The sequence below is a fragment of the Capra hircus genome, chromosome 10, assembly GCF_001704415.2.
Source record: "Capra hircus breed San Clemente chromosome 10, ASM170441v1, whole genome shotgun sequence".
NCBI lineage: Eukaryota > Metazoa > Chordata > Mammalia > Artiodactyla > Bovidae > Capra > Capra hircus.
This window is the reverse complement of record NC_030817.1, coordinates 76,260,554-76,283,313: the sequence shown is the minus strand read 5'-3', so window position 1 is coordinate 76,283,313 and position 22,760 is coordinate 76,260,554. Positions and strand designations below refer to the sequence as shown.

Here is a 22,760-nt window from a genome sequence, read left to right as displayed (position 1 = left end):
AACAGTCCCACTATATTTGATACCAGAACAAAATGTGTCCAGATCAGCAGCGAACATTGGAAGACAAAAGAGGAAATTTCGCAAAATAAGAGAATTTGGTAGCAGGGGAAACCTGAGGGACAGGGAAAGAGAGGGCGAGGAAGGGGAAAATAAAGTGCGGCTTGAGAGTGGCACTTAACCGCACGCCCCAGAAAAAGCTGCAAAGTGCTCGCTCAATCCTCGTCGTCAGCCGCTCGTCTCTCCGCCCCGCGGGCCGCGCCTAGTCCTGCACAGTCTCCGCCCAGTCTCTCCCCGCCCTGCTCCGCTTCGGGTTTCCACTCTTCCTACCAGTGGAGCCCAGAGCCGGATCCTATTTCTGCTGCCCGGAACCGAGCGTCCCGCGTGGCAGCTGGCTGCTCCCGGCCCGGGTGTCTCCCGGGAGGATCGAGCGCCGGCAACACCCGCCCCGGCCTGGATCTCTGCGTGGGCTCGGCCGCCGGGGCCAGAGGGAAGGGCCTAGCGCGGCCAGGTAGTGACCTCCCCGGGCGCGGCAGGGCGGGCGCCGCCTGGGGTGCCTCGGCCGGGCTACTCGGACACCTCTGGAAGCGGAGGTGGAGTGTGAAAGAGGGAGCGAGAAGGCTGAAGGAACGGGAGGGCCCGGGGATGGGAGGGAAACTGGAGGAGGGAGGAAGAGGCCAAATGAGAATGGGTCCTCTTCCTTGTTCTGTATGCTCCTTGGAAGGGAACCTGGGCTGTGCTTAAGCAGGGTAGAGTGTCACACAGTCAACTTAAAGGTGTGGTGGCTATTAACGTGCTTCCCAAGTGGCACTAGTGGTAAAGAACCCGCTTGCCAACGCAGGGGACATAAGAAATGCCAGTTCGATCCCAGGGTTGGGAAGATGCCTTGGAGGAGGGCATGGCAACTCTCTCCAGTATTTTTGCTTGGAGAATCTCATGGACAGAGGGGCCTGGCGAGCTACAGTCCACGGGGGTGCAAAGAATCTGAAAGGACTGAAACAACCTAACACTACAGCTTCTAAAGTATGATTCTCTTTAGTGTTGTTTATGCCAAAGCCTTTGCCTGTGTGGATCACAATAAACTGTGGAGAATTCTGAAAGAGACGGGTATACCAGACCACCTGACCTGCCTCTTGAGAAATCTGTATGCAGGTCAGGAAGCAACAGTTGGAACTGGACATGGAACAACACACTGGTTCCAAATAGGAAAAGGAGTATGTCAAGGCTGCATATTGTCACCCTGCTTATTTAACTTATATGCAGAGTACATCATGAGAAATGCTGGGCTGGAGGAAGCACAAGCTGGAATCGACACCACCCTTATGGCAGAAAGTGAAGAAGAACTAAAGAGCCTCTTGATGAAAGTGAAAGAGGGGAGTGAAAAAGTTGGCTTAAAGCTCAAATTTCAGAAAACTAAGATCATGGCATCCGGTCCCATCACTTCATGGGAAATAGATAGGAAAATAGTGGAAACAGTGTCAGACTTTATTTTTGGGGGCTCCAAAATCACTGCAGATGGTGACTGTAGCCATGAAATTAAAAGATGCTTACTTCTTGGAAGGAAAGTTATGACCAACCTAGATAGCATATTGAAAAGCAGAGACATTACTTTGCCAACAAAGTTCTGTCTGGTCAAGGCTATGGTTTTTCCAGTAGTCATGTATAGATGTGAGAGTTGGAATGTAAAGAAAGCTGAGGGCCGAAGAATTGATGCTTTTGAACTGTGGTGTTGGAGAAGACTCTTGAGAGTCCCTTGGACTGCAAGAAGATCCAACCAGTCCATCCTAAAGGAGATCAGTCTTGAGTGTTCTTTTGAAGGACTGATGTTGAAGCTGAAACTCCAATACTTTGGCCATCTGATGCAAAGAACTGAGTCATTTGAAAAGACCCTGATGCTGGGAAAGATTGAAGTCGAGAGGAGAAGGGGACGACAGAGGATAAGATGGTTGGATGGCATCACTGACTCAATGGACATGAATTTGGATAAATTCCAGGAGTTGGTGATGGACAGGGAGGCCTGGCATGCTGCAGTCCACGGGATCACAGAGTCAGACATGACTGAGTGACTGAACTGAACTGAACGGAATCACTCTTTGTGACCCCATGCACTATAGCCTGCCAGGCTCCTCTGTCCACGAGATTTCCTAGGCAAGAATACTGGATTGGGTTGCCATTTCCTTTTCGAGGGGATCTTCCTGACCCTGGGATCAAACCTTTGTCTCCAGCATTGTCAGGTGAATTCCTTACCGCTGAGCCACCTGGGAAGCCCCCAGATTACAGTCCAGTGACTCGATGAATTCTGCTTCACAATGATAGAAGGTGCTGACATCAAACCATCAAAGAAGAAGCCTCTTTGTGTAAAGCAAAAGAAAGGAGGGGGTGGTGGATATGGGAGAAGAAGAAGCATAGACCCTACATGTACTTGTATATGCATAGAAAGTTTCTGAAACTTCATATAAAACTTAGCAGTGGTTGTCCCTGGAGAATGGACTTCGAAATGGGGATTTTTACTTTTCATTTGTAGGTCAGTTGAATCTCCTTCACGAACACCAGGGTGAGAAAAACCTGTAACTTTATTATGGGACTTCTTTTTAAAATCTTGAGTCAATTCTGAGATTCCCCACTCCTTTTGCTGGGGGCTTATATAGCACAAAGACATGAGGGAAATGTACAAAGCATACAGGCTGTCATTCTTTTTGTTGTTGTTAGATTTTTTTTTTTAAAGATTGAAGTATAGTTGATTTACAGTGTTGTGCCAATCTCTGCTTTACAGCAAAGTGACTCAGTGATATACACATATACATTTTTTAAAACATTCTTTTCGATTACGGTTTTTCACAGGATATTGAATACAGTTCCCCATTCTATATATTGGGACCTTGCTTACTCATTTTAAATGTAATAGTTTGTTTCTACCAACCCCAATAGCTTGTATGTACCAATCCCAGTCCATCCCTCTGCCTCCCTTCCTTCCCCTTGGCAACCACAAATCTGTTCTTTATGTCTGTGAGTCAGTTCCTGTTTTGTAGATGGGTTCATTTGTGCCATATCTTAGATTCCATGTATTAGTGATATATGGTATTTGTCTTTCTCTTTCTGACTTACTTCACTTACTATGATGATCTTTAGTTACATCTTTGTTGCTGCAAGTCAGGCCATTGTTCTTTTTGTAAATTAATTAAATTTTGGCTGTGCTGGGTCTTCATTACTTTGTGAGGGCTTTTCTCTATTTGTGGTGAGTGGGGACTTCTCACTGCGGTAGTTTCTCTTGTTGCAGAGCGCGGGCTCTAAGGCTTGTGGCCTTCAGGATTTGTGGTGTGTGGTCTCAGTCATCACGGCTCCTGGACTCTAGAGCCCAGGCTCAATTGTTGTGGCACACAGGCTTAGCTGCTCCATGGCATGTGGGATCTTCCCTGACTGGGGATTGAACCTGTGTTTCCTATGTTGGCAGGCAGATTCTTTACCGCTGAGTCACCAGGGACATCCAAGCCATCATTCTTCATTCCATTTGCCCACACTGATGTCCTGTGAGATATCCATTGTCCTTTCTGGTTCTGGATTGTCAGTCCATTCAAGCTTTCTTGGAAGTATTCTATCTTTCAGTACATAAACTCTTACATATTAAAGATTAAATGACTGACTTAATCCTACAACATACCTTTTTCCTGAAATACTTAAATGTAAATAGGAGATAAGCATTTGTCCAAATAAGAGAGTATATGCTGCTGCTGCTGCTAAGTCACTTCAGTTGTGTCCAACTCTGTCCGACCCCATAGACGGCAGCCTACCAGGCTCCTCCATCCCTGGGATTCTCCAGGCAAGAACACTGGAGTGGGTTGCCATTTCCTTCTCCAATGCATGAAAGTGAAAAGAGAGTATATACATTCCTAATAATATTAATTCAAGCATTCTGTCCAATGGAAGTTCTTAGTTGGCAGTTAATGGAGATTCTAGGAGATACATGGGTGGACTTCCTAAAAACTGAATGCAAACTAGTATATACTCATGTGAAAAAGCTCCATAGCTTTCACCAGATTTTCAAAAACTTCTGAATCCCATGGACTAGGCACTGTTCCACCAATGGTGAACAAGGCTGAAGGGTCTTTGTCCTCAGGAATTTATAGTCTAGGAGGATCAAAGACAAATGAACAATTACAATACAAAGATGTGTTCTCTGCTTGAGGAAGTACAGCGTGGGAACATAGAAGGACTACCTGTACCAGGCTGGGGGCTGGGTTTCACCTGAGGCTCCGACTATTAAACTGAGGCCTTCAGAGTGAGAAGGAAGTAGAATTTGGCCTAGTAAAGAGGAGGCTGGGGAAGAGGGGTGGTCTCAGTAGAAGGATGAGTGTTCCAGGCCTCTGCCTGTGCGAAGATCGAGAGTCAAGAGATACCTCGGCAATTCATAAGCTGAAAAGAGTTTGTATGGTTCAAGCATAAAGTTAGATGGGAGTAGCAGGAAGAAATGAGACTGGGAGATTAGAAGCCAGGTTATGTGCGTGATGCTGGGCATACAGAGGTGAACCAGACAAAGGAGCCCTGACCCTCAGGGAGGTTTATCTTATTAAGGAGAAATGGTGAACAAGGAGGCAGATAACCTAACAAGATAAATTTTTATCTTGATGAAGTAAAGTGATGCAGTAAATGGTGTCTTCGGTATGTACTGCTGCTGCTGCTAAGTCACTTCAGTCGTGTCTGACTCTGTATGACCCCATAGACGGCAGCCCACCAGGCTCCTCCGTCCCTGGGATTCTCCAGGCAAGAACACTGGTATGGGTTGCCATTTCCTTCTCCAATGCATGAAAGTGAAAAGTGAAAGTGAAGTTGCTCAGTCGTGTCCGACTCTTCGGGACCCCATGGACTGCAGCCTACCAGGCTCCTCCCATGAGATTTTCCAGGCAAGAGTACTGGAGTGGGTTGCCATTGCTTCTCCAGGGTATGTATTGGGAGCTCCTTTAGGTAGAGCTATGTACTGTGTGCCATGACTGGAGCATTTCAGCAAAGATGGTGACAGGCAAAACAGAATTAGATTTGGGAGATATTGAAGGAATAGAATCCATAGGATTCGGTAGTTTATTGGATGATAATAATAAACGACAACTTGCATTTAAGCTCCAGGCACTACTCTAAGTGCTTCATATATTTTTTTCTTACTTATTCCTGTACAACTTTATGAGGTAGGAATTTATTTCAGTTTTGTTGATGAGGAGACTGGCACAGAGTTTAAGGAACGAGTCCACGGTCTCATCGGCATTCAAACTCAAGCCTATTTTATTCAAACCCCTGTAAGCAGAGGGGGCAATGAGGGGAAGTGGATTTGGGGAAGACGTAGTAAAATGATGCGTTTGGGATCTGTGGAGTATTGGGTACCTTTGGGTCATCCAAGCGGTGATGTCCAACAAGGGAATGGATAAATGAGTATGCAGCTCAGATGAGACCTGGGTCATGGAGTAAATATGTGAGTTACCAACGTAGCAGTTATTTGGAGCAACAGAGTAGGTGAGACCATCTTGAAAAAGTAGTATATAGAAGGGTTAGAAAAGAATTCTAAGGATATCAATATTCAAGGAATGGCAGAGGAAGAATCCCCAAGAGGTGCAGTGCAGTCAGGGTTTTAAGAGGAAAACCTGGATGGCACCATGGAAGCCAAAGGGAGAGTTTCAGTGAGAGAGTGATCACAGTGTCATAGTATACTTGAGAGAGAAAGTAAATAAGGGCCAAGATATGTCTATTCTTGTAGTAACCAGAATTTTATTAGTTACCTAAGAGGATAGCCTTGGAAAACTAGTGGGGATAGAATCCTATGTAGTTGGTTAAAGAGTGAGTAAGAGGCAAGAAGTTGATGTGGTATTTTTTTTTCTGCTTAAAATTGCTTTTTAAAAAATTTTATGTATTTTATTGAAGTATAATTGACTTACAATGTTTCAGGTGCTCAGCAAGGTGATTAGTTATACATATATTATTTTTCAGATTATTTTCCATTATAGGTTATTACAAGATATTAACTATACTTCCCTGTGCTATACAGTAAACCTTTGCTTGTTTGTATCTATTAAAAAAAAAATTAGAATCCTAACATTGTATTCATACTGAGTCAAACAAGTAGAATCAAAATGTCATAATTTTTTTAGCTAGGCAAAAATTCATGTTCTCTAAAATATATATTATACATACTATATATATATATGTATACAAAGCCTTTTCTACTATGCTTGATAAAAGCTTGAGCAAGAACATTAAAAAAATTTTAAAAATGAAGAGACAACGAAATTGGAAAACATAAACGAAATGAAGCACTGACTATGAAATAGAAAAAGTGAAACTAGATAAAAGTAAAAGAGCATCATATAGTCTGGTTTTTAAACATGGCTGCTCATTAAAATGGAGAAGGCAATGGCACCCCACTCCAGTACTCTTGCCTGGAAAATTCCATGGACTGAGGAACCTGGTGGGCTGCAGTCCATGGGGTCACGAAGAGTCAGACACGACTGAGCAACTTCACTTTCACTTTTCACTTTCATACATTGGAGAAGGAAATGGCAACTCACTCCAGTGTTCTTGCCTGGAGAATCCCAGGGACAGAGGAGCCTGGTGGGCTGCCGTCCATGGGGTCGCACAGTGTCGGACACGACTGAAGTGACTTAGCAGCAGCAGCAGCTCATTAAAAACACATCTGGAGTTTTGGAGAAAAAAAGCAATAGAGGTGGTGAGTATTGATACCTGATCAAGATGTTTGTTTCTCTTTCACCAAGAATCCAGTCCAGATGACCAGTATGGCTCCTGTGCTAAGTTGGGATCATACTGATAGCTCTAGAGTTTTCCTTACCCCTTCATGTGAAGACATGTTCCTTTCCTGTCAAGCCCTTGCTTTTTCTTTTCTTTTTTTAAGACTTCCTTACTCTTAAACTTCTGCCTTATCTTTTCCCTATTCCTCCTCCTTAGAATACTCCCTGTATACTCTGGATTGAATACTCCCTGAATATATCCTTGGAATGAACCCAGTCCTAGAAAAACAAATAATGGTTGTTCTCTACCTTCAGGTCACTGGCATTACCAGGAGGACTATGGGAAAGATTTAGTTGCAGTACGCATGCATTCCCAGTACAGCCAGCTGCTCATCATCTGTCTTTCTCTCCTTCTAGCTATATACAGGTTGGGCCCCAGTCATGGAGAAATGCCATGGGTGTGCGTCTACCCACATGGACATCCTTTCCTTGAAGAACCAGTGCCTGGCCACATTTCTTTACCCAAAGATGTCGGAGAAACCACCCGGGCATGTGTCTGCCCACTCAGACATCCTCTCCTCGGAGAACCGGTGCGTGGCCACCCTTCCTGACCTGAAGACCTTGGAGAAACCACCCGGGCATGTGTCTGCTCACTCAGACATCCTCTCCTTGGAGAACCGGTGCCTGGCCACCCTTCCTGACCTGAAGACCTTGGAGAAACCACCCGGGCATGTGTCTGCTCACTCAGACATCCTCTCCTTGGAGAACCGGTGCCTGGCCACCCTTCCTGACCTGAAGACCTTGGAGAAACCACCTGGGCAAGTGTCTGCCCACTCAGACATCCTCTCCTTGGAGAACCGGTGCCTGGCCACGCTCACCATTTTAAAGAGCACTGTGTCTATCAGCCCTTTGGTCCAGAATCTCCAGATATCTCACTTGGCTCAAGCTGATCTGTGCAGCCTGAACAGCAGCAACCACCTGCTCTCTGAGCCTCCAGCCTCGAGGGCGCAGTGCCTCTCTGACGGACGAGGCCTTCTGACCTGCTCCAGGGTCTCGAAAACCATCTCTGCCCCAGAGAGAGTTCAGGAAGATGTTCTGGTAATGGCTCCAGGCAGCTGTCTTCACTGCAGCCGTATGTGTTAGATGCTCTAGTCACTAGCTTTCAGTGCCAGTGTCCCTCTGTTCTGCATCTGTGTACCTCTCTCCTCACAGTCTCTTCCTGCGGTGCCCTTTACCCAAAGGCTCTCTTCATCAGCTTCAATACTCTTATTGCACATATAGTTCAGAGATTCTGAAAATAGAACAAAAGTAGATTTTGTTCTTAGAAAGCCTCTGCATGGGAGGAGAGCTGGCATTATATTGCATTAGCAGAGTCAGTCAGAGACACAGCTGTAATACCCTGGATCACTTCACTGTGTGTGCATGTGCAAACACACGTCCACTTACACATCTGTATAAACACCCTTGGTATACAGGTCGGGATCGATAGACAGATACACATTCCTTCTGTGGAGACTTGAGATTTGGACTGAGGGAAAGGTGAATCTGCGCCTTCCCCCTTCTCTGCCTATTATTACAAGCCACTCAACCTTGGGCAAGACTCTTAACCCTTTGAAGCTTTAATTTTCTCACCTTTAAGATGAAGTCAGTGAAAGTCCACCTCATAGGGTCATTGTCAGGATTACAGCTACTGCCACCTTACATTTATTTAGGGCTTTGCAATTTGCAAAGAGTCATATACACAACCCATTTAATCTTCTAACAGCCCCAACAGGTAGGTGGCAGAGGATGAGGAAGCTGAGGCTCAGAGAGTAAGATCACGATTGCTGGGGGATTAATCTGGGACTTGGTCTTTTTTTCTTCTAACTCCATAATACCTTAATATCAATTAGAAGATGTGTTGTGAGGGGCCCCAGGTTTCTAGGCTATGAAATCAGTAAGAAGATGAAAGCAGATCATGAATCATCTGAGCAAATACTCAGAATGTTGATTTGGGAAAGGGTGTGTGTGTCTCACTCCATCAGACAGGAAAGATCCATGCTAGGGTTGAAGGGAGAGGAGTTTAGGTGCTAGAAGGTAGATGTGGACTCTTCCTAGCCCTGGATGTTGCTTTCAGCTCTCTGTCTGTTTGAGGGGCTTCTGGTGTATGCTGGGATTAATAACTGCCACTATCCCCAGGGTCAGTGGTCATCTTCACGAGAGAAAAAGCCAGAAGAGAAGGAATGGGTAGAGGCTCAAATGCCTTTTTATAGCCTAAGCTTGGAAGAGGAGGAAGAGATGGAGGAGCTGGCCCTGAAGCTCACCCCTAGGGACTCTGAATCTCATCCTGAGCCTACTGAACAAGTCCTTCAGGAAGTGAAGGTAAAAGTTCCGGAGCTGGGAGAGGTTGGTGGTGGTGGAGGGGAGGGCATGAGGAAGATTAGAGGAATGATCACCAAAGGCTGATCCAGATCCCCTCAATGGAAAGAGAGGGCAGGAGCTCTGGTGTTTCACTTGCTAATCCTCTTTTCAACCTCTTAGCCATCTTCCTGAATCTGGGTTCTGTCTGTCTGTCTTTGCCTTTGTAAGTTGGTCTGAGTGGATGCTTAAGTTGGTCCTTCTGACCCCTTTCCCCTCTTTCTTCCCTCTCTTTCTCAATTCCCAGATGGTTCTCATGAGTTTTCTGTGTTCTTCGCTGGTGGCAAATGTAAACACAGATGACGCAGCGGACTCTACCCAGGCTTTCCTCCTCAAAGTCTGTAGCGAAGTTGCCCGCTTTGAGCCTGAATTTATCCTCAAGGTATTGTGACGTGAAGGAAGGGATGGGAGTGGGAAGCTAGAAGGAAGGGAATTTGGTTATGGTGTATGAGGGGGATGGTGGGCAGCTTCGTATTAGGGGCAGGAGGAGCTTTACTTAGGAAGACAGTAGGATCTCTGGGTGAACCTGAGGCCCAGTCCCTTGGGTTCTCTGAGGAGGAGGGGAAGAGAGGATTGAGAAAGAGTATACTAGGGTTTGCTTATTTAGTAAGTTCAGTTCAGTTCAGTTCAGTCGCTCAGTCATGTCTGACTCTTTGCAACCCCATGGACTGCAGCACACCAGGCCTCCCTGTCCATCACTAACTCCCAGAGTTCACTCAAACCCATGTCCATCGAGTCGGTGATGCCATCCAGCCATCTCATCCTCTGTCATCCCCTTCTCCTCCTGCCCCCAATCCCTCCCAGCATCAGGGTCTTTTCCAATGAGTCAACTCTTTGCATGAGGTGGCCAAAGTACTGGAGTTTCAGCTTTAGCATCATTCCTTCCAAAGAACACCCAGGGCTGATCTCCTTCAGAATGGACTGGTTGGACCTCCTTGCAGTCCATGGGACTCTCAAAAGTCTTCTCCAACACCACAGTTCAAAAGCATCAATTCTTCGGCACTCAGCTTTCTTCACAGTCCAACTCTGAGGTTGGACTGTGGTTTTTCCAGTGGTCCATACATGACCACTGGAAAAACCATAGCCTTGACTAGACGGACCTTAGTCAGCAAAGTAATATATCTGCTTTTTAATAAGTGAAAGTGAAGTCACTCAGTCGTGTCCGACTACTTGTGACCGCATGGACTGTAGCCTATCAGGCTCCTCCCTCCATGAGATTCTCCAGGCAAGAGTGGGTTGCCATTTCCTTCACCAGGGGATCTTCCCGACCCAGGGATCGAACTCGGGTCTCCTGCATGCCAGGCAGACGCTTTAACCTCTGAGCCACTAGGGAAGCCCTACAGGCTAAATACACAATGCCTTGAGGGCTATACCAAAAGATATAATGATACTTGGATCTGGCTCTTAGGGCATGTGTGGTATTGTTAGGGAAACAAAAGCAATCCCAGATATTATGTAAATGCAAATGGAGTAGTAGATAGCAAATATCTCAGAAGCAGAGAAGAGGGGGAAGATATTTCCTATTAGACTTTGGAAGATGGCAGGATAAATCAGCAGTCTGTAAAGTGAGAGGGGTCTTCCAAAGAGGGAAAGTGAAAGTATTAGTCACTCAGTCATGTCCAATGTTTGCGACCTCCAGTCTCCTCTGTCCATGGAATTCTCCAGGCAAGAATGCTGGAGTAGGTTGCCATTCCCTTCTCCAGGGGATCTTCCCAACCCAGGGATCGAACCTGAGTCTCCTGCATTGCAGGCAGTTTCTTTACTGTCTCAACTGCCAGAGAAGCCCTCCAAACAGGGAAAGGGTTAAAGGCCCTTAAGTGAGGGATATGGAGACTTAGGAGAAGACTGGTGAATAAGGGCTAGATTATGGAGCATGTAGAATGCCAAGCCAAGAAGCTTGGACTTTATAGACAATATGGAGGGCTCAGGAAAAGTTTTATGCAGGCAGGTTCGATAAGGAAGTTAGTTTATGGCACGATGCTATGAAGAGGTGGCTGAGAGGCCAGCGCTACCTACCCTGTTCCCTAGGCATCTCTGTACGCCAGGCAGCAGCTGAATGTCCGGGATGTGGCCAACAAAGTCTTGGCTATTGCTGCCTTCCTGCCACTCTGCCGCCCCTACCTGCGACGGTACTTCTGTGCCATCGTCCAGTTGCCTTCCGATTGGATCCAGGTAGCCAGGTTCTACCAGGTATGGCATTCAGTTTCCCGAGCTTGGATTCTCACTTGGTTCCCTTTCCTTTGCTCACTGCATCCCTGGAGAAAACTCTCAGACACTTTGACCTGCTGTCTCAAGCCCGGTGCCCAGACAGGACAGTTTCTTGCAGTACCAGGCTGGGTTGCCCAACAGGGAGGGTGTGATTGAGAAGGGCTGGGCGGAGTTTGAGAAAAATTGGTGTTACTCTGGACCTCGTGTTTACAGTGAAGAGAAGGAGACTCTGAGAAGTCTGCTGACAGGTCCAGGACCACAGAAATTGTCGTTGTCGAGCTGGGGATGGGGACTTGGTATCCTGTGCTGTCACTGAACCCCATGAAGTGGTCTCACCCTTGATGGTTTTTCATCTCTTTGACAGCTCCTGTGTGGAGAACGGGAAGACTGTCTTGCTCCCCTGCCTGCCTGCCTGCGTGCTGCGATGAGGGACAAATTTTCCCAGTTTGATGAGTACCAGCTGGCTAAGTACAACCCTCGGAAGCACCGGGCCAAGCGGCGCCCCCGACGGCCACCCCGCCCTCCAGTCAGTCCCTGCCTCAACCCTGGTCATTTACAGCCTGGCCCCTTTTTCCCCAGAAAGTTGGCGGGGGGGCAAGGTGAGGGAACACACTGATTTCCCCCCCCCCGCCGCCCCAACCTCCTCTAAACAACTGACATGTTTCTACCACCAGGAACAGAGGGAGTCAGAGAAATGCAGAGGAGCTGAGTAGCGCTCAGGCAGCAGAGAGCGGGGCCCTCCTCTTTCCCAGCCGCTTCCTTTGTGATAGAGATGGGCTCTTGGAATGGGTCTCTCTAGGGACAACCATCACCTCCCTTTTTGAAACGGTTTCTTCTGTCCTTACAGAAGGAACACACATTTTCTGAGACACAGACCTATTTGCCAAGGTTCATTTGGCCTATTCGAGGTGAACAGAGGATGGTGAGTGCCTTTTTCTGGGGTTCTAAATGTACATGTACAATCTTTTCTCAATTAATACTTAGAATGGAATTCCATTTGGTCTAGAAATACTAGAGGTGTGTGTAGTAGGCACATGCCAGTGTCCTTGGAATTCTCAGCTGTGATTTTGGGGCTTTGAGAACACTGGGAAAGGCTCCTTTTGTTTCCATTTTGCTCTCCTTGGTATCATTCTTTACTGACAGATGTCATGTCCAGCTGGATAAGTGAGTTAAAAACATGAAATCTCCACCTTCCACAAATTAAAAAAAATAAGCCAAATAAAAATTTCTTATTTTCTTTTTTACTCTAATAACAAATTAGGCCCTAGTCTTAGTGGTTAGGGCTTCCCAGGTGGCTCTAGTAGTAAAAAGCCACCTGCCAACGTAGGAGACACAAGAGATGCCGGTTCAGTCGTGGGGCTGGGAAGATCCCCTGGAGGAGGGCATGGCAACCCGCTCCAGTAGTTTTGCCTGGAGAATCCCATGGACAGAGGAGCCTGGTGGGCTACGGTTGCCATAGGGTCGCAAAGGGTCGGACACGACTGAAGTGACTTAGCATGTGCAAATACACATGCTTAGTGGTTAAGAGCATAGAATCTGGATCCAGACCACCTAGTTTTAAATCCCACACCATCCCCACTCCTTACTTGCTGGCTCTGCAACCTTGGTCAAATGACTTACCTTCTCTTGCCTCATTTTCCTCACATATAAAATGAATCGAATAATAGCAGGACCTACTTGATTGGGTTTTTTGTGAGGACTAACTAAATCAGTTACTGTATTTAAAGGATTTCTAGCAATACCTGGATCTGAATGATGATATCATTGTCATTAAAATAAGATTATTAGGGAAATATATTAGTATTACAAGAAAACACATCTTCAGTTGGTCCACTGGTCTTTTCATCCTATTAATATATCCCAAACTTAGCTCTTCTAAGACAGAAGATTCTGAAAGCCAGCTTCTTTCATTTTTAAACTCCTCACAGCTTACATTGTGCTCCAGTTGCATGTTCCAAGTCTCAGACATTTGTTCCCCAACCAGGGATTGAACCCATGTCTCCTGCAGTGGAAGCCTGGAGTCTTAACCACTGGACCACCAGGGAAGCCCATCAGTGATTTAAATAAGAGCTGCTTTCCCTCTCTCTGCCTCTAAGAACCGGCTGTTCTCCGTTTAGTCAGTCCCCATGTTGCTTTTGACAAGCCATTCATCCATTGTTAACCATTGATAGTCCAACTTGTATAGGTGAAACACAGTGACCCCACACAGCTACTCAGAAGCTCCTGCCGCTGAAGCGTTTTACTCTTTAGTCCTATTCTTTGTCAAATCTAGGTGTAGGATGGTCTTGTTTTCTGAAGAAAATGACCATGTCATAGATTGAATGACCCCTGTGGGACTTGGGAATATTTCCACAGTTTGAGACAACCTACGGTTCCACGTCAGAGAAAAAGAGTGAGCAAAGGTTCACCCTGAAGAAGTTGGTGCAGAGACTGCACATCCATGAGCCTGCACAGCTTGTCCAGGCCCTGCTGGGCTGCAGGTGAGAAGATGCACACTCCATCTGGATAACCCCCTGAACCTTCAACACCCATAGCCCCCGTCCTTATAGTTTGAGCAGACCTGGCCTTAACCGGGACTTACTGGCTTTGACTGACTCACTGCTCCTTTCCGAGTTATTTTCAGATGCCTTTGAAATAATGTTTTTCCTTGTCTGTTTCAGATACCCCTCCAACCTACAGGCCTTTTCTCGAAGCCACCTCCCAGGGCCCTGGGATTCTAGCAGAGCCGGGAAGCGGATGAAGCTCGCTCGACCAGAGACGTGGGAGCGGGAGCTGAGCTCACGGGGAAACAAGGCCACCGTCTGGGAGGAACTCATCGGTAGAGTGACCTTGACTATCACGCTCCCTTCCTGTCTTCCTCGCTCATGCCTCTACATTTTGGCCCCTGAAAGAGAAGTTTCCATGGCATGGTACAGTTATTCTCACTTGGTAGTTCCATCACTGGAAATGATTGGATTTAACAGGTCTGCCATTGACCACACCAAAGTGGCCAGTGGCCTCTGCTTTGAATAGCACTGACATCATAGGTAGGTCATAATTTCAGACGTGACTAGGTGATATGTCAGGTGATATAATACAAGCCTTTATCAATACATGACGAAAGCATTACCTTCTCTCTGACATCAGTTGCTTCGATACCTGTGTCACTCTTCCAGACAAAGTAGGACTGGGGCATGGCACACCGAAATCTCCATCAAAGCCCGTTTTTAGGACACAGATGTTCCAGGTCATATGTCCACATGAGTAAAAAGAATTCAGTGGGGAGGACCAACTTACTCTCAGTCTGTTGTCTGGCTAGTTTATTTTTAACTATAGAAGGCCCTTTTTACTCCATGTTTTCTTTTATTTCCTCCTTCATCTTTGAAAGTTTAAAATCAGCTTCTTTCTGTTGAAAAATATCAGACTGTAGACTTTTTGACTGCTTGCGGGTTTCTTGCATTTGTTTGTTTTGTTTTCGTTTGTTTGGTTTTTAGTTGACTGTGTCAGGTATTAGTTACAGTGAGTGGGATCTTCCTTGCACCCGTGGAATCTTTCATTGTGTTGCACCGACTCTCTAGTTGTATGCAGGCTCAGTAGCTCCACAGCATGTGAGATCTTAGTTCCCTGACCAGGGACTGAACCCGAGTCCCCTGCATTGCAAGGTGGACTCTTATCCATCCACTGGACAAGCAGAAAGGACCACGAGAAAGTCCTGGCTGTTTGAGTTTTATGGACTTCATATTTTGGAGCTTCAGAAACCCAAGCTGGCTTTTCTTTCTCTGTGAGCTCTCACTTAGAGATTGTACTCAGGGCAGACCGAATAGCTCAGCCGCTTATCATCCGTCTCACTTTGTGATTGTCACTGACGGTGTATTTATCAGAATCACATCTAGCTCAGCCGCTTATCATCCCTCTCACTTTGTGATTGTCACTGACGGTGTATATATCAGAATCACACACACACATACACACAGGCTTGACAACCTTCTCCCCAACATTTGGTACAACTTGGGTAGAGTGGGATAAAGGGACCTGGATGTCAGCTAGCATGTTTTAGTGATTCTAGTATGCATCATCTCCACTTCCTCCCTCTGACCCTGAAAATTAAAACTGTGCCACTTATCTTGGTTGAGACAAATGCCCATAATCTAATCCAGTGGTCCCCAGCCCACTGGATTATATATTGCAGAGATAATTTTGGGGATACATCAGAATATATGTACATGTATTTTTAAAAATTTTATATGTGTACTAATAAATTATGTACTTTAGGAACTACATAACTTATATAAATATAGCTATGAAGATAAATGTAAAAAATAAAGTATACAATATAAGATAAAATATAATTAGATATACAGATCCCTCTTTGGTCCTCAGAGACTCATTAGTAATTCATTAACAAACTTTTTAGAATGAAATCAGTGAACTACTTCATCTATAGAATGAGTATTCATTTTATTTTCTAGTGTATCAAAGAATATGATATTGAATTTAATTTCGTATCAAATGGATCTGGTATATTTTTCATATATAGCAACATTTGAGCAAAACTTATGAGTTGACAAAGGATGCAATAGGCCATGACTTGTCACATACCATTTACACTGTGTATACAACTTAACTGTTTTACACAATCTAACTCAGAAGACTGATGACTGGAGAACCCCAGGACTTCCAGGAGGCTGAAAGCTTTCTAGCTATAATTCAAATGAGACTTATGTAACCTTGAAAAAGGTACCACCACTTTCCTAATGAAAGCTGTTGATGGTAGGCCTAGTGACTGGGATGTGGGTTGGGGCCTCATAGGCCAGAGCTGTAATGTGGTCTGAGTGTGTTTTGGGGGGGTACCCAGGAAAAATATCACACCTCCTGGTTATGTCTGCCTTTATTGAAAGAGTGTTTCCAATATTTACTAAACAGATTGAACCCCTGTAATCACTTAGTCCATGTTACATGGTTGCTAGTACTCCATGTATATAATTTATAAGATTACACTTGGAAATTTCTCTTTTAGCCATCTAAAAAGTGTGGAAATCATTACTGTAGAGAATGTATTTTGCCAGTTGAGCCCAGTCTCAGGACTGGAGCCAACAAAGTGATGACCTAAGTTGTTTGTTGAAATAGCTAATTCCATAAACGTACAGATTTTGCTCCAAGACCAGGCAACCCAATTTTTATCTTTCCAGGCCTTTAGAACACTTTGTGGACAATAGATCACTTATTAGTACCTCATTTCCTCTAACGTGAATATTCTACCCGGCCTCTGATCATCTTGCTCTGACCTCTGACCTCTCTCATTCATCCTTTGTTTGCTTTTGTCACCCTGGGTCTACCTTCGGCAGACAGTGGGAAGCTTCCCTTCATGGCCATGCTTCGGAACCTGCGCAACCTGCTGCGGGTTGGAATCAGCGCCCGTCACCACGAGCTTGTGCTGCAGAGACTCCAGCATGCTGTACGTGTGAGGGGCGGGGAGCCAGGCTTCTCCGAGTGGCTGGGGAAGGTCATAGCCACTATGCTGTTTGAGAACGTTCCTTTTTATCTTCTGAGATCATTTCTGTGATTTAGCTCACTTAGGAGGGAGTCTGATATAAAAGAAACGGAACGTTCTGTTACTTCCTCTCCTTTTTTCTTTCCTCATCGTCTCTCAGGACATCTATTCTTTTCTACCTTTGTCTAATATCTATTTTGTCCTTTCCCACCTTCCCACAGGTCTAATAGAGGGGTTATCTCATCTTCCTGGCCCCTGAAGCCTCTGATGCTCCCCATCCCTCTTGGTCCTCTGCTCATGACCCCTCTCTTGCTTTGCAGAAGACGGTGATCCACAGTCGGCAGTTTCCATTCAGATTCCTTAATGCTCATGATTCCATCAATGACCTTGAGGCTCAACTCGAAAAGAAAGGTAATATAGCTCTTCTTCCAACTCCTGTTTATCTCTCATGTCTGAGAACAGATGAGATAGCAGCACTGGTATTTTCAGCCTCTTACTTTCCACTCACAGTGTATGGGGTGGGCAGAGGTCAGACACTGGCCAGCCTCAGGAGTCAGGACTCAAGACAGCATTGATGGGAAGATAAGAGGAGGGAATAGAAGCTGCCTAACTCAGATACTTACCTGTTGCCACCCAGAGTTGCCATTTCCTTCCAACACACAACTGATAAAGCAGATAATAATTAAAAACACAAAATATGGCAAGAAGCATGCCTATTCCTGGCAGTTTCGCCAACCAAGCCGTCGGGAACTTCGGACAGCAATGATGATCCCTGTGATATATGAACAGCTCAAGCGGAAGAAGCTGAAAATACACAAGGCCAGGTGTGTGCGTGATTATGTGCTATCTGGGAGCAAAGGGTGGGCGTGAGAGGCACCCTAAAAGGGCTTGGAAGTCATCTGGAAACCTAGCTTTTATTCTGTGAAAACATGCTTGTCAGTCATCCCAGTTGCTGAAACTTGACTGTTTCCCAATTGTCTTTTGCATAGAAAACCTAGTCTTTAACTTTGTCCTGCAGAGAGATCATGAAACAAAACCAGTGTTTGGCCTCACTCTGTTATCTGTGGTTGCCTTGTTGGCTTCTGTGGACTCTGTCAGCCTATGTAGCATTTCCCTTTGTCCACGATAGTGCCTCTCCACCTGTGCTCTGGTTCATACTCTTCTTTCTTTTTCTTCTCTGTCTTATCTGTTTCTTTTTCTTTTTGTTTCTCTCTTCTGTGAATTTTCTGACCCATTCACTTTCCTTTCTCTTTTGATACATATAAAGATTATTATCCTCAAGCAGACTCAAACATAGGTATAAAACTGGTTCTGTAAGCTTGATGAATTCCCAGTATTTTGTCCTTTTAGATACTTCTTCATTCATTTTCATTCAAGACAAATGCAGGTCTCATCTAACCTTCTAATTGGACTCAGTGGCCAGGACTCGCCTGCATCAGTGGATCAGTGGCTGAACACAGGGCCGTTAAAGAATTAAGCTGAGGGTGTAGTCCTAACAGTGTGTCTTTGCTGGTCAGTTTGGTAGCCACCAGCTACATGTGGCTCTTGAGCACTTGAAATGTGACTAGTGGGAACTGAGATGTGCTGGATTATGAGGGCAGTGTGAAGAAGGATGCAAAATATCTCATTTTTAATTTTTGTATTAACATGTTGAAGTGAAAAATACATATATACATTAGACTAAATTAAATGTGATATTAATCTTTCCTGTTTCATTTTACTTTTTAAAATATGGCTACTAGAAAAACTTACATTACATGTATAATTTCAATTTCATTTCATTAATTGTAATTTATTTCTACTGGATAGGCAATGGTAGAGACTGCTGGCTTCTCTAGATTAAAAAAATGATGAAAAAAATTAAACATGTACACAGGTAATGAGAATAACATAATGGACTCCCATTCAGTGAAAAATCAAGATTTTACCAGCCTTCGTTTCCTGATCCCTCTCTTTTCTTTTTTTGAAAATGTTTTTAAAAACAAATGCCAAATAATATGATACATTTTCTATCATTCCCCATATTTACTAGCTGGAGCTCTGAAAAGAACCACCCTCTGTGAACTAAAGCTATTTAGTTACTCTGAAATAGAGACTGTCTTGGAAAGGTGGGATGAATGTTTCTTTTTCCTTTAATTGCCATTTTTCAGAGTAAGAAGTTAGTGTTTGTTCTTCAAATTGCAATTTAAGAATAAGCAGCCGTTGGAAATTTCCTGGTACTCTGACTACTGGGGCCGGTTTTGTCCCTGGTTAGGCAGCTCATATATCCGAAGCTGCCCTGCACAGCCCCCACCCCACAAAAATGTTGCAGTTAAATCTTGCCTCATGAAGTAAATATGGATTGATGTGGTAAGCACGGCAAGCAGTGTCTGAGAGTGGGTCTACTCCATGGGTTGGATTAGCAGAGTCCTGTAGAATGGGGCCGAGGGAAGTTCTGTCCCTATTTTTCCTACTGACACTGGAGACGGGCTGTGGATGGGTGGAAACTTGATACTTGAGTGGCAAGTTCTCATCTTCCCGTCTGCGTCCAAGCGGCAGAGAAGCCCCTGAGCCCTCCGTCTGTTTCTTTCCTGCCTGCAGACAGTGGACATGTGACCGTGAGATGCTGGCTCGGTATCGACAGGCCCTGGAGACAGCTGTGAACCTCTCCGTCAGACACAGCCTGCCCCCACTGCCAGGCCGCACCCTCCTGGTCTATCTGACAGATGCCAGTGCAGACAGAATCCTTCCCAAGAGCAACCCACAAGGGGTAAGACACTCCTGCTCAGCAGGCGGATTCTTTACCACTGAGTCACCTGCGAAGCCCTTCTACTTTTGTGGGGGGAGGATTTGTTTATTTACCTGTGTGACTGTGCCAGGCCTTAGTTGTGGCATGCAGGATCTTTAGTTGTGGCATGTGGGATCTACTTCCCTGACCGTGGATTGAATCTGGATCCCCTGAATTGGGAGCATGGAGTCCATCACTGGACCACCAGAGAAGTTTTTGAAACTATTTCAGTTGGGGACTTTGTCCACTTTTCCCTAACCAGCGGAGACATTTGGTCTCCAGATTTGGGTGGGCAAAATGGATTCTAAAATAGGGGAGCCGATTTCACCCTGATGCTTGTCCAATCAGCCCCCTCTGAACTATGTGCTGCTGTTGATTGCGATGATGATGGTACGGACGGAGCAGGTGGAGCTTTTGCTGTGTGGAGGGGGCATTGTGAAGACTGCTGTGATTAAGGCAGAGGAAGGCATCCTGAAAACTGCCACCGAACTCCAAGCTCAAGTTCAGGTCAGATACTCACCCCTACCTTGCAAAACTGCATGACTAGACAGATGCCTGGGAACAGCTAACTTCAGGAAAGGCTCGGATCTACTCAGTTCTGAAGATTAGCGGACTACAGTATTTGTTGTTTACTGACCATCTCCTGTGCAACTGCATGACATGAGTTTCTTTCCTTCAGAAGTCAGATGAAAACTGTGAACAGTCCCTGACTACTTTGGGGAAGCACTTGCTGTCTCTGGCTACCCAAAGGGTCCCTGTGAGTACTGCTCCTTCCCTGAGAAACTCTCCCTTCCTCCACGTTTTCCTCCACATGGATGTATCTCATTTTTCAAAGCTTCTTTGTAACCTATGCACAATACCCTGCTGACTGCAACCCCCTACTCAGTGGTATGCTGGTAAATATTTTTTTTATGCTATTTTCCAAATAGCAATCTGGAAAAATCATTTTAGTTAATAGCTTTTGCTAATTTCCATGGTATAAATACTTCTTCCATGACTGGTTTCAAACTATCCACATGCTTCATTGACCACAGAGTTAGAAAGAGTTGCTCAGTAGCACACCTTTGCATAGCAATTCTATAATATATATAACATGGATGTAAATAAGGTCAAGAGCATTTAATGGTGAAATGTGGTAAAATAATTAGGTAGTGATGATGTTTTAGTATTTATTACCTTTGTTTTTAATGTAATTTATTTGACTGTGAGCTTATACAATTTAATATTTAATGGTGGCCATATTTAACAGCTGGCTCACAGAGTTCCTATAAGTTTGGCAGTCAGCTTTTGTGAGCCTAAATGTGCCAGCTACACACCGCCCCTACCCCAAACTCCACTTTATTTTTTATTTTTGTTAAAAATTTAATATAATTTTTAAAGGTTACATTCCAAGTACAGTTTTTATAAAATATTGAATATAGTCCCCATGTTGTACAATACATCCTTGAGCCTATCTTACACCCAGTAATTTCTGTCTCCCACCCCCCACCCCATATTGCCCACCACTAGTAACCACTTGTTTGTTCTCTGTATGTGTGAGTTTGCTTCTTTTTGGTTTTATTCTCTAGTTTGTTGTTTTTTTCAGATTCCACACATAAGTGATACCATATAGTGTTTGTCTTTGTCCTGTCTGACTTATTTCATTTAGCACAATGTCCTCCAGGTCTACCCATATTGATGCAAATGGAAAAATTTCCTTCTTTTTTAATGGCTGAGTAGTATTCCATTGTGTGTGTGTGTGTGTGTGTGTGTGTGTGTGTGTGTGTGTGTGTGACATCTTCTTTATCCATTCATCTGTTGATGGACACTTAGGTTGCTTTCATATCTTGGCAACCCCTAATCCACTTTGATGCTCTTCAAGTCAGGGTGAAATGACTTTTTGCACCCTAAGTATGCTCCAGAAAGGCCATTTACACCCACCTCAGAGTTCTCCTTGTTCCTCTGCCCTCAGAGATCCTGTCTCTTGATATGCTGAGCTCTTTGGCACCTCCCTGGTCTCAGCCCCTCCCCTTTCATCTTTCAGGTGGACAGGGTCATTGTCTTTGGCCAAACTACAAACGAGAAACTGATAAATGCAGCCAAACAGCTCTTCTGGCAGCATGTGAATCCCAAGTGCCTCTTTGTTGGTGTTCTTCTAAGGGCAAGTTACCTGTAAGGGCGCTCATGGTCCTTGCTCAGTTCCAGCAGATAGTGATCCGTATTTCCTGTCTGTCCCTACTAAAGCTTGGGATACTCCCACTCTCTAGGCCCCTCCCCATTTCTGCCTCTTACCTCTGTTGTGCTTCTAGTGCCGGAACCTTCTCTGAAGTCTTCAGCCTGGCCCCGTACCCCTTTGTGACGGTCCACCCCAGTTCTAGTCTAGCACAGAACCCTATTGAAGGTGCAGAGGCCGGGGTGGTGGTCCATCCTAGGGTGCTGGGGGCAGTGACTCTGTGTTCTTGGCACTGTTCCTGACTGCTAGTGACTTCTTCTTTCTTTGCCAGATGTACCGATTTGAATCCCAATGACGTGACACTCTCAGGCTGTACTGATGGGATACTGAAGTGAGTATAGCACGGACACTGGAGAGGTTGGGGGCTTTGTTAGAACATCTTTTAGAGATTATCTGTGGCTTCTGCTCTAACCACTTCATTTTTAAGCAAGATAAAAGATTATTCTGCTTTTACAGCTGTCTAGGCATGGCAGCAACACGATATTACAGGTACCTGGTCATCTTCTATCTGTTGCTCCACCATTTTCAAATACTCTGCTTCTACTTTATAGTTCAAGTTGGCTGCTACAGCTCCAGCCATCATTTTTGTATTAATCTAGTGGGAAAGGAGAAAAGGGAACATAGGAGATTTTACTGTTTGCTTTTAAGGGTACAACTCAGGAGTTGGTCCCATCATTTCTATTCATTCTCTGAGGCCTTTGTTCCATTCCATTTCAGAGGAAATACCATGTTAACTTTATTTATTTATGCCTGATCTACAGAAATCTTTGTTCTTCGTTTTTTTCTCCACTATTAGGCTTCCCACTTATTCGTTTTCTCCTCTTCCATTTCCTTTGGATGCCACCCATTGCCTGATGTTAGGAAGCCTCATGCTCCTCCCTTCCCAGGGAGCTTTCATGGCTGGTACAGAGCTAATCAAGCCCAGAGCTGATCAACCTTAATCTTTACATCTTCATTCAGCCCAATTGCCCCTGGTCCAACAGA

At 45.0% G+C, this 22,760-nt stretch overlaps 1 protein-coding gene across 3 annotated transcripts in view; it reads left to right on the top strand.

Annotated features, from left to right (window-relative positions):
* The window catches only part of TEP1 (telomerase associated protein 1), a 40,897-nt gene continuing 18,437 nt past the window's right edge, over nucleotides 301–22,760 (top strand). For all 3 annotated transcript variants that reach the window (XR_001918715.1, XM_018054511.1, XM_018054512.1), the window contains exons 1-17: nucleotides 301–508; nucleotides 7,140–7,820; nucleotides 8,901–9,083; nucleotides 9,367–9,501; nucleotides 11,148–11,309; nucleotides 11,692–11,853; nucleotides 12,175–12,249; nucleotides 13,683–13,807; nucleotides 13,988–14,145; nucleotides 16,652–16,761; nucleotides 17,118–17,208; nucleotides 17,435–17,621; nucleotides 19,378–19,546; nucleotides 19,913–20,071; nucleotides 20,244–20,321; nucleotides 21,588–21,715; nucleotides 22,048–22,107. Coding sequence is in view for 2 of the 3 variants with exons in the window: in XM_018054511.1 (XP_017910000.1) it covers nucleotides 7,164–7,820; nucleotides 8,901–9,083; nucleotides 9,367–9,501; nucleotides 11,148–11,309; nucleotides 11,692–11,853; nucleotides 12,175–12,249; nucleotides 13,683–13,807; nucleotides 13,988–14,145; nucleotides 16,652–16,761; nucleotides 17,118–17,208; nucleotides 17,435–17,621; nucleotides 19,378–19,546; nucleotides 19,913–20,071; nucleotides 20,244–20,321; nucleotides 21,588–21,715; nucleotides 22,048–22,107 (2,639 nt within the window). In the remaining variant the exon portion in view is untranslated. The remainder of the gene's footprint in view (nucleotides 509–7,139; nucleotides 7,821–8,900; nucleotides 9,084–9,366; nucleotides 9,502–11,147; nucleotides 11,310–11,691; nucleotides 11,854–12,174; nucleotides 12,250–13,682; nucleotides 13,808–13,987; nucleotides 14,146–16,651; nucleotides 16,762–17,117; nucleotides 17,209–17,434; nucleotides 17,622–19,377; nucleotides 19,547–19,912; nucleotides 20,072–20,243; nucleotides 20,322–21,587; nucleotides 21,716–22,047; nucleotides 22,108–22,760) is intronic.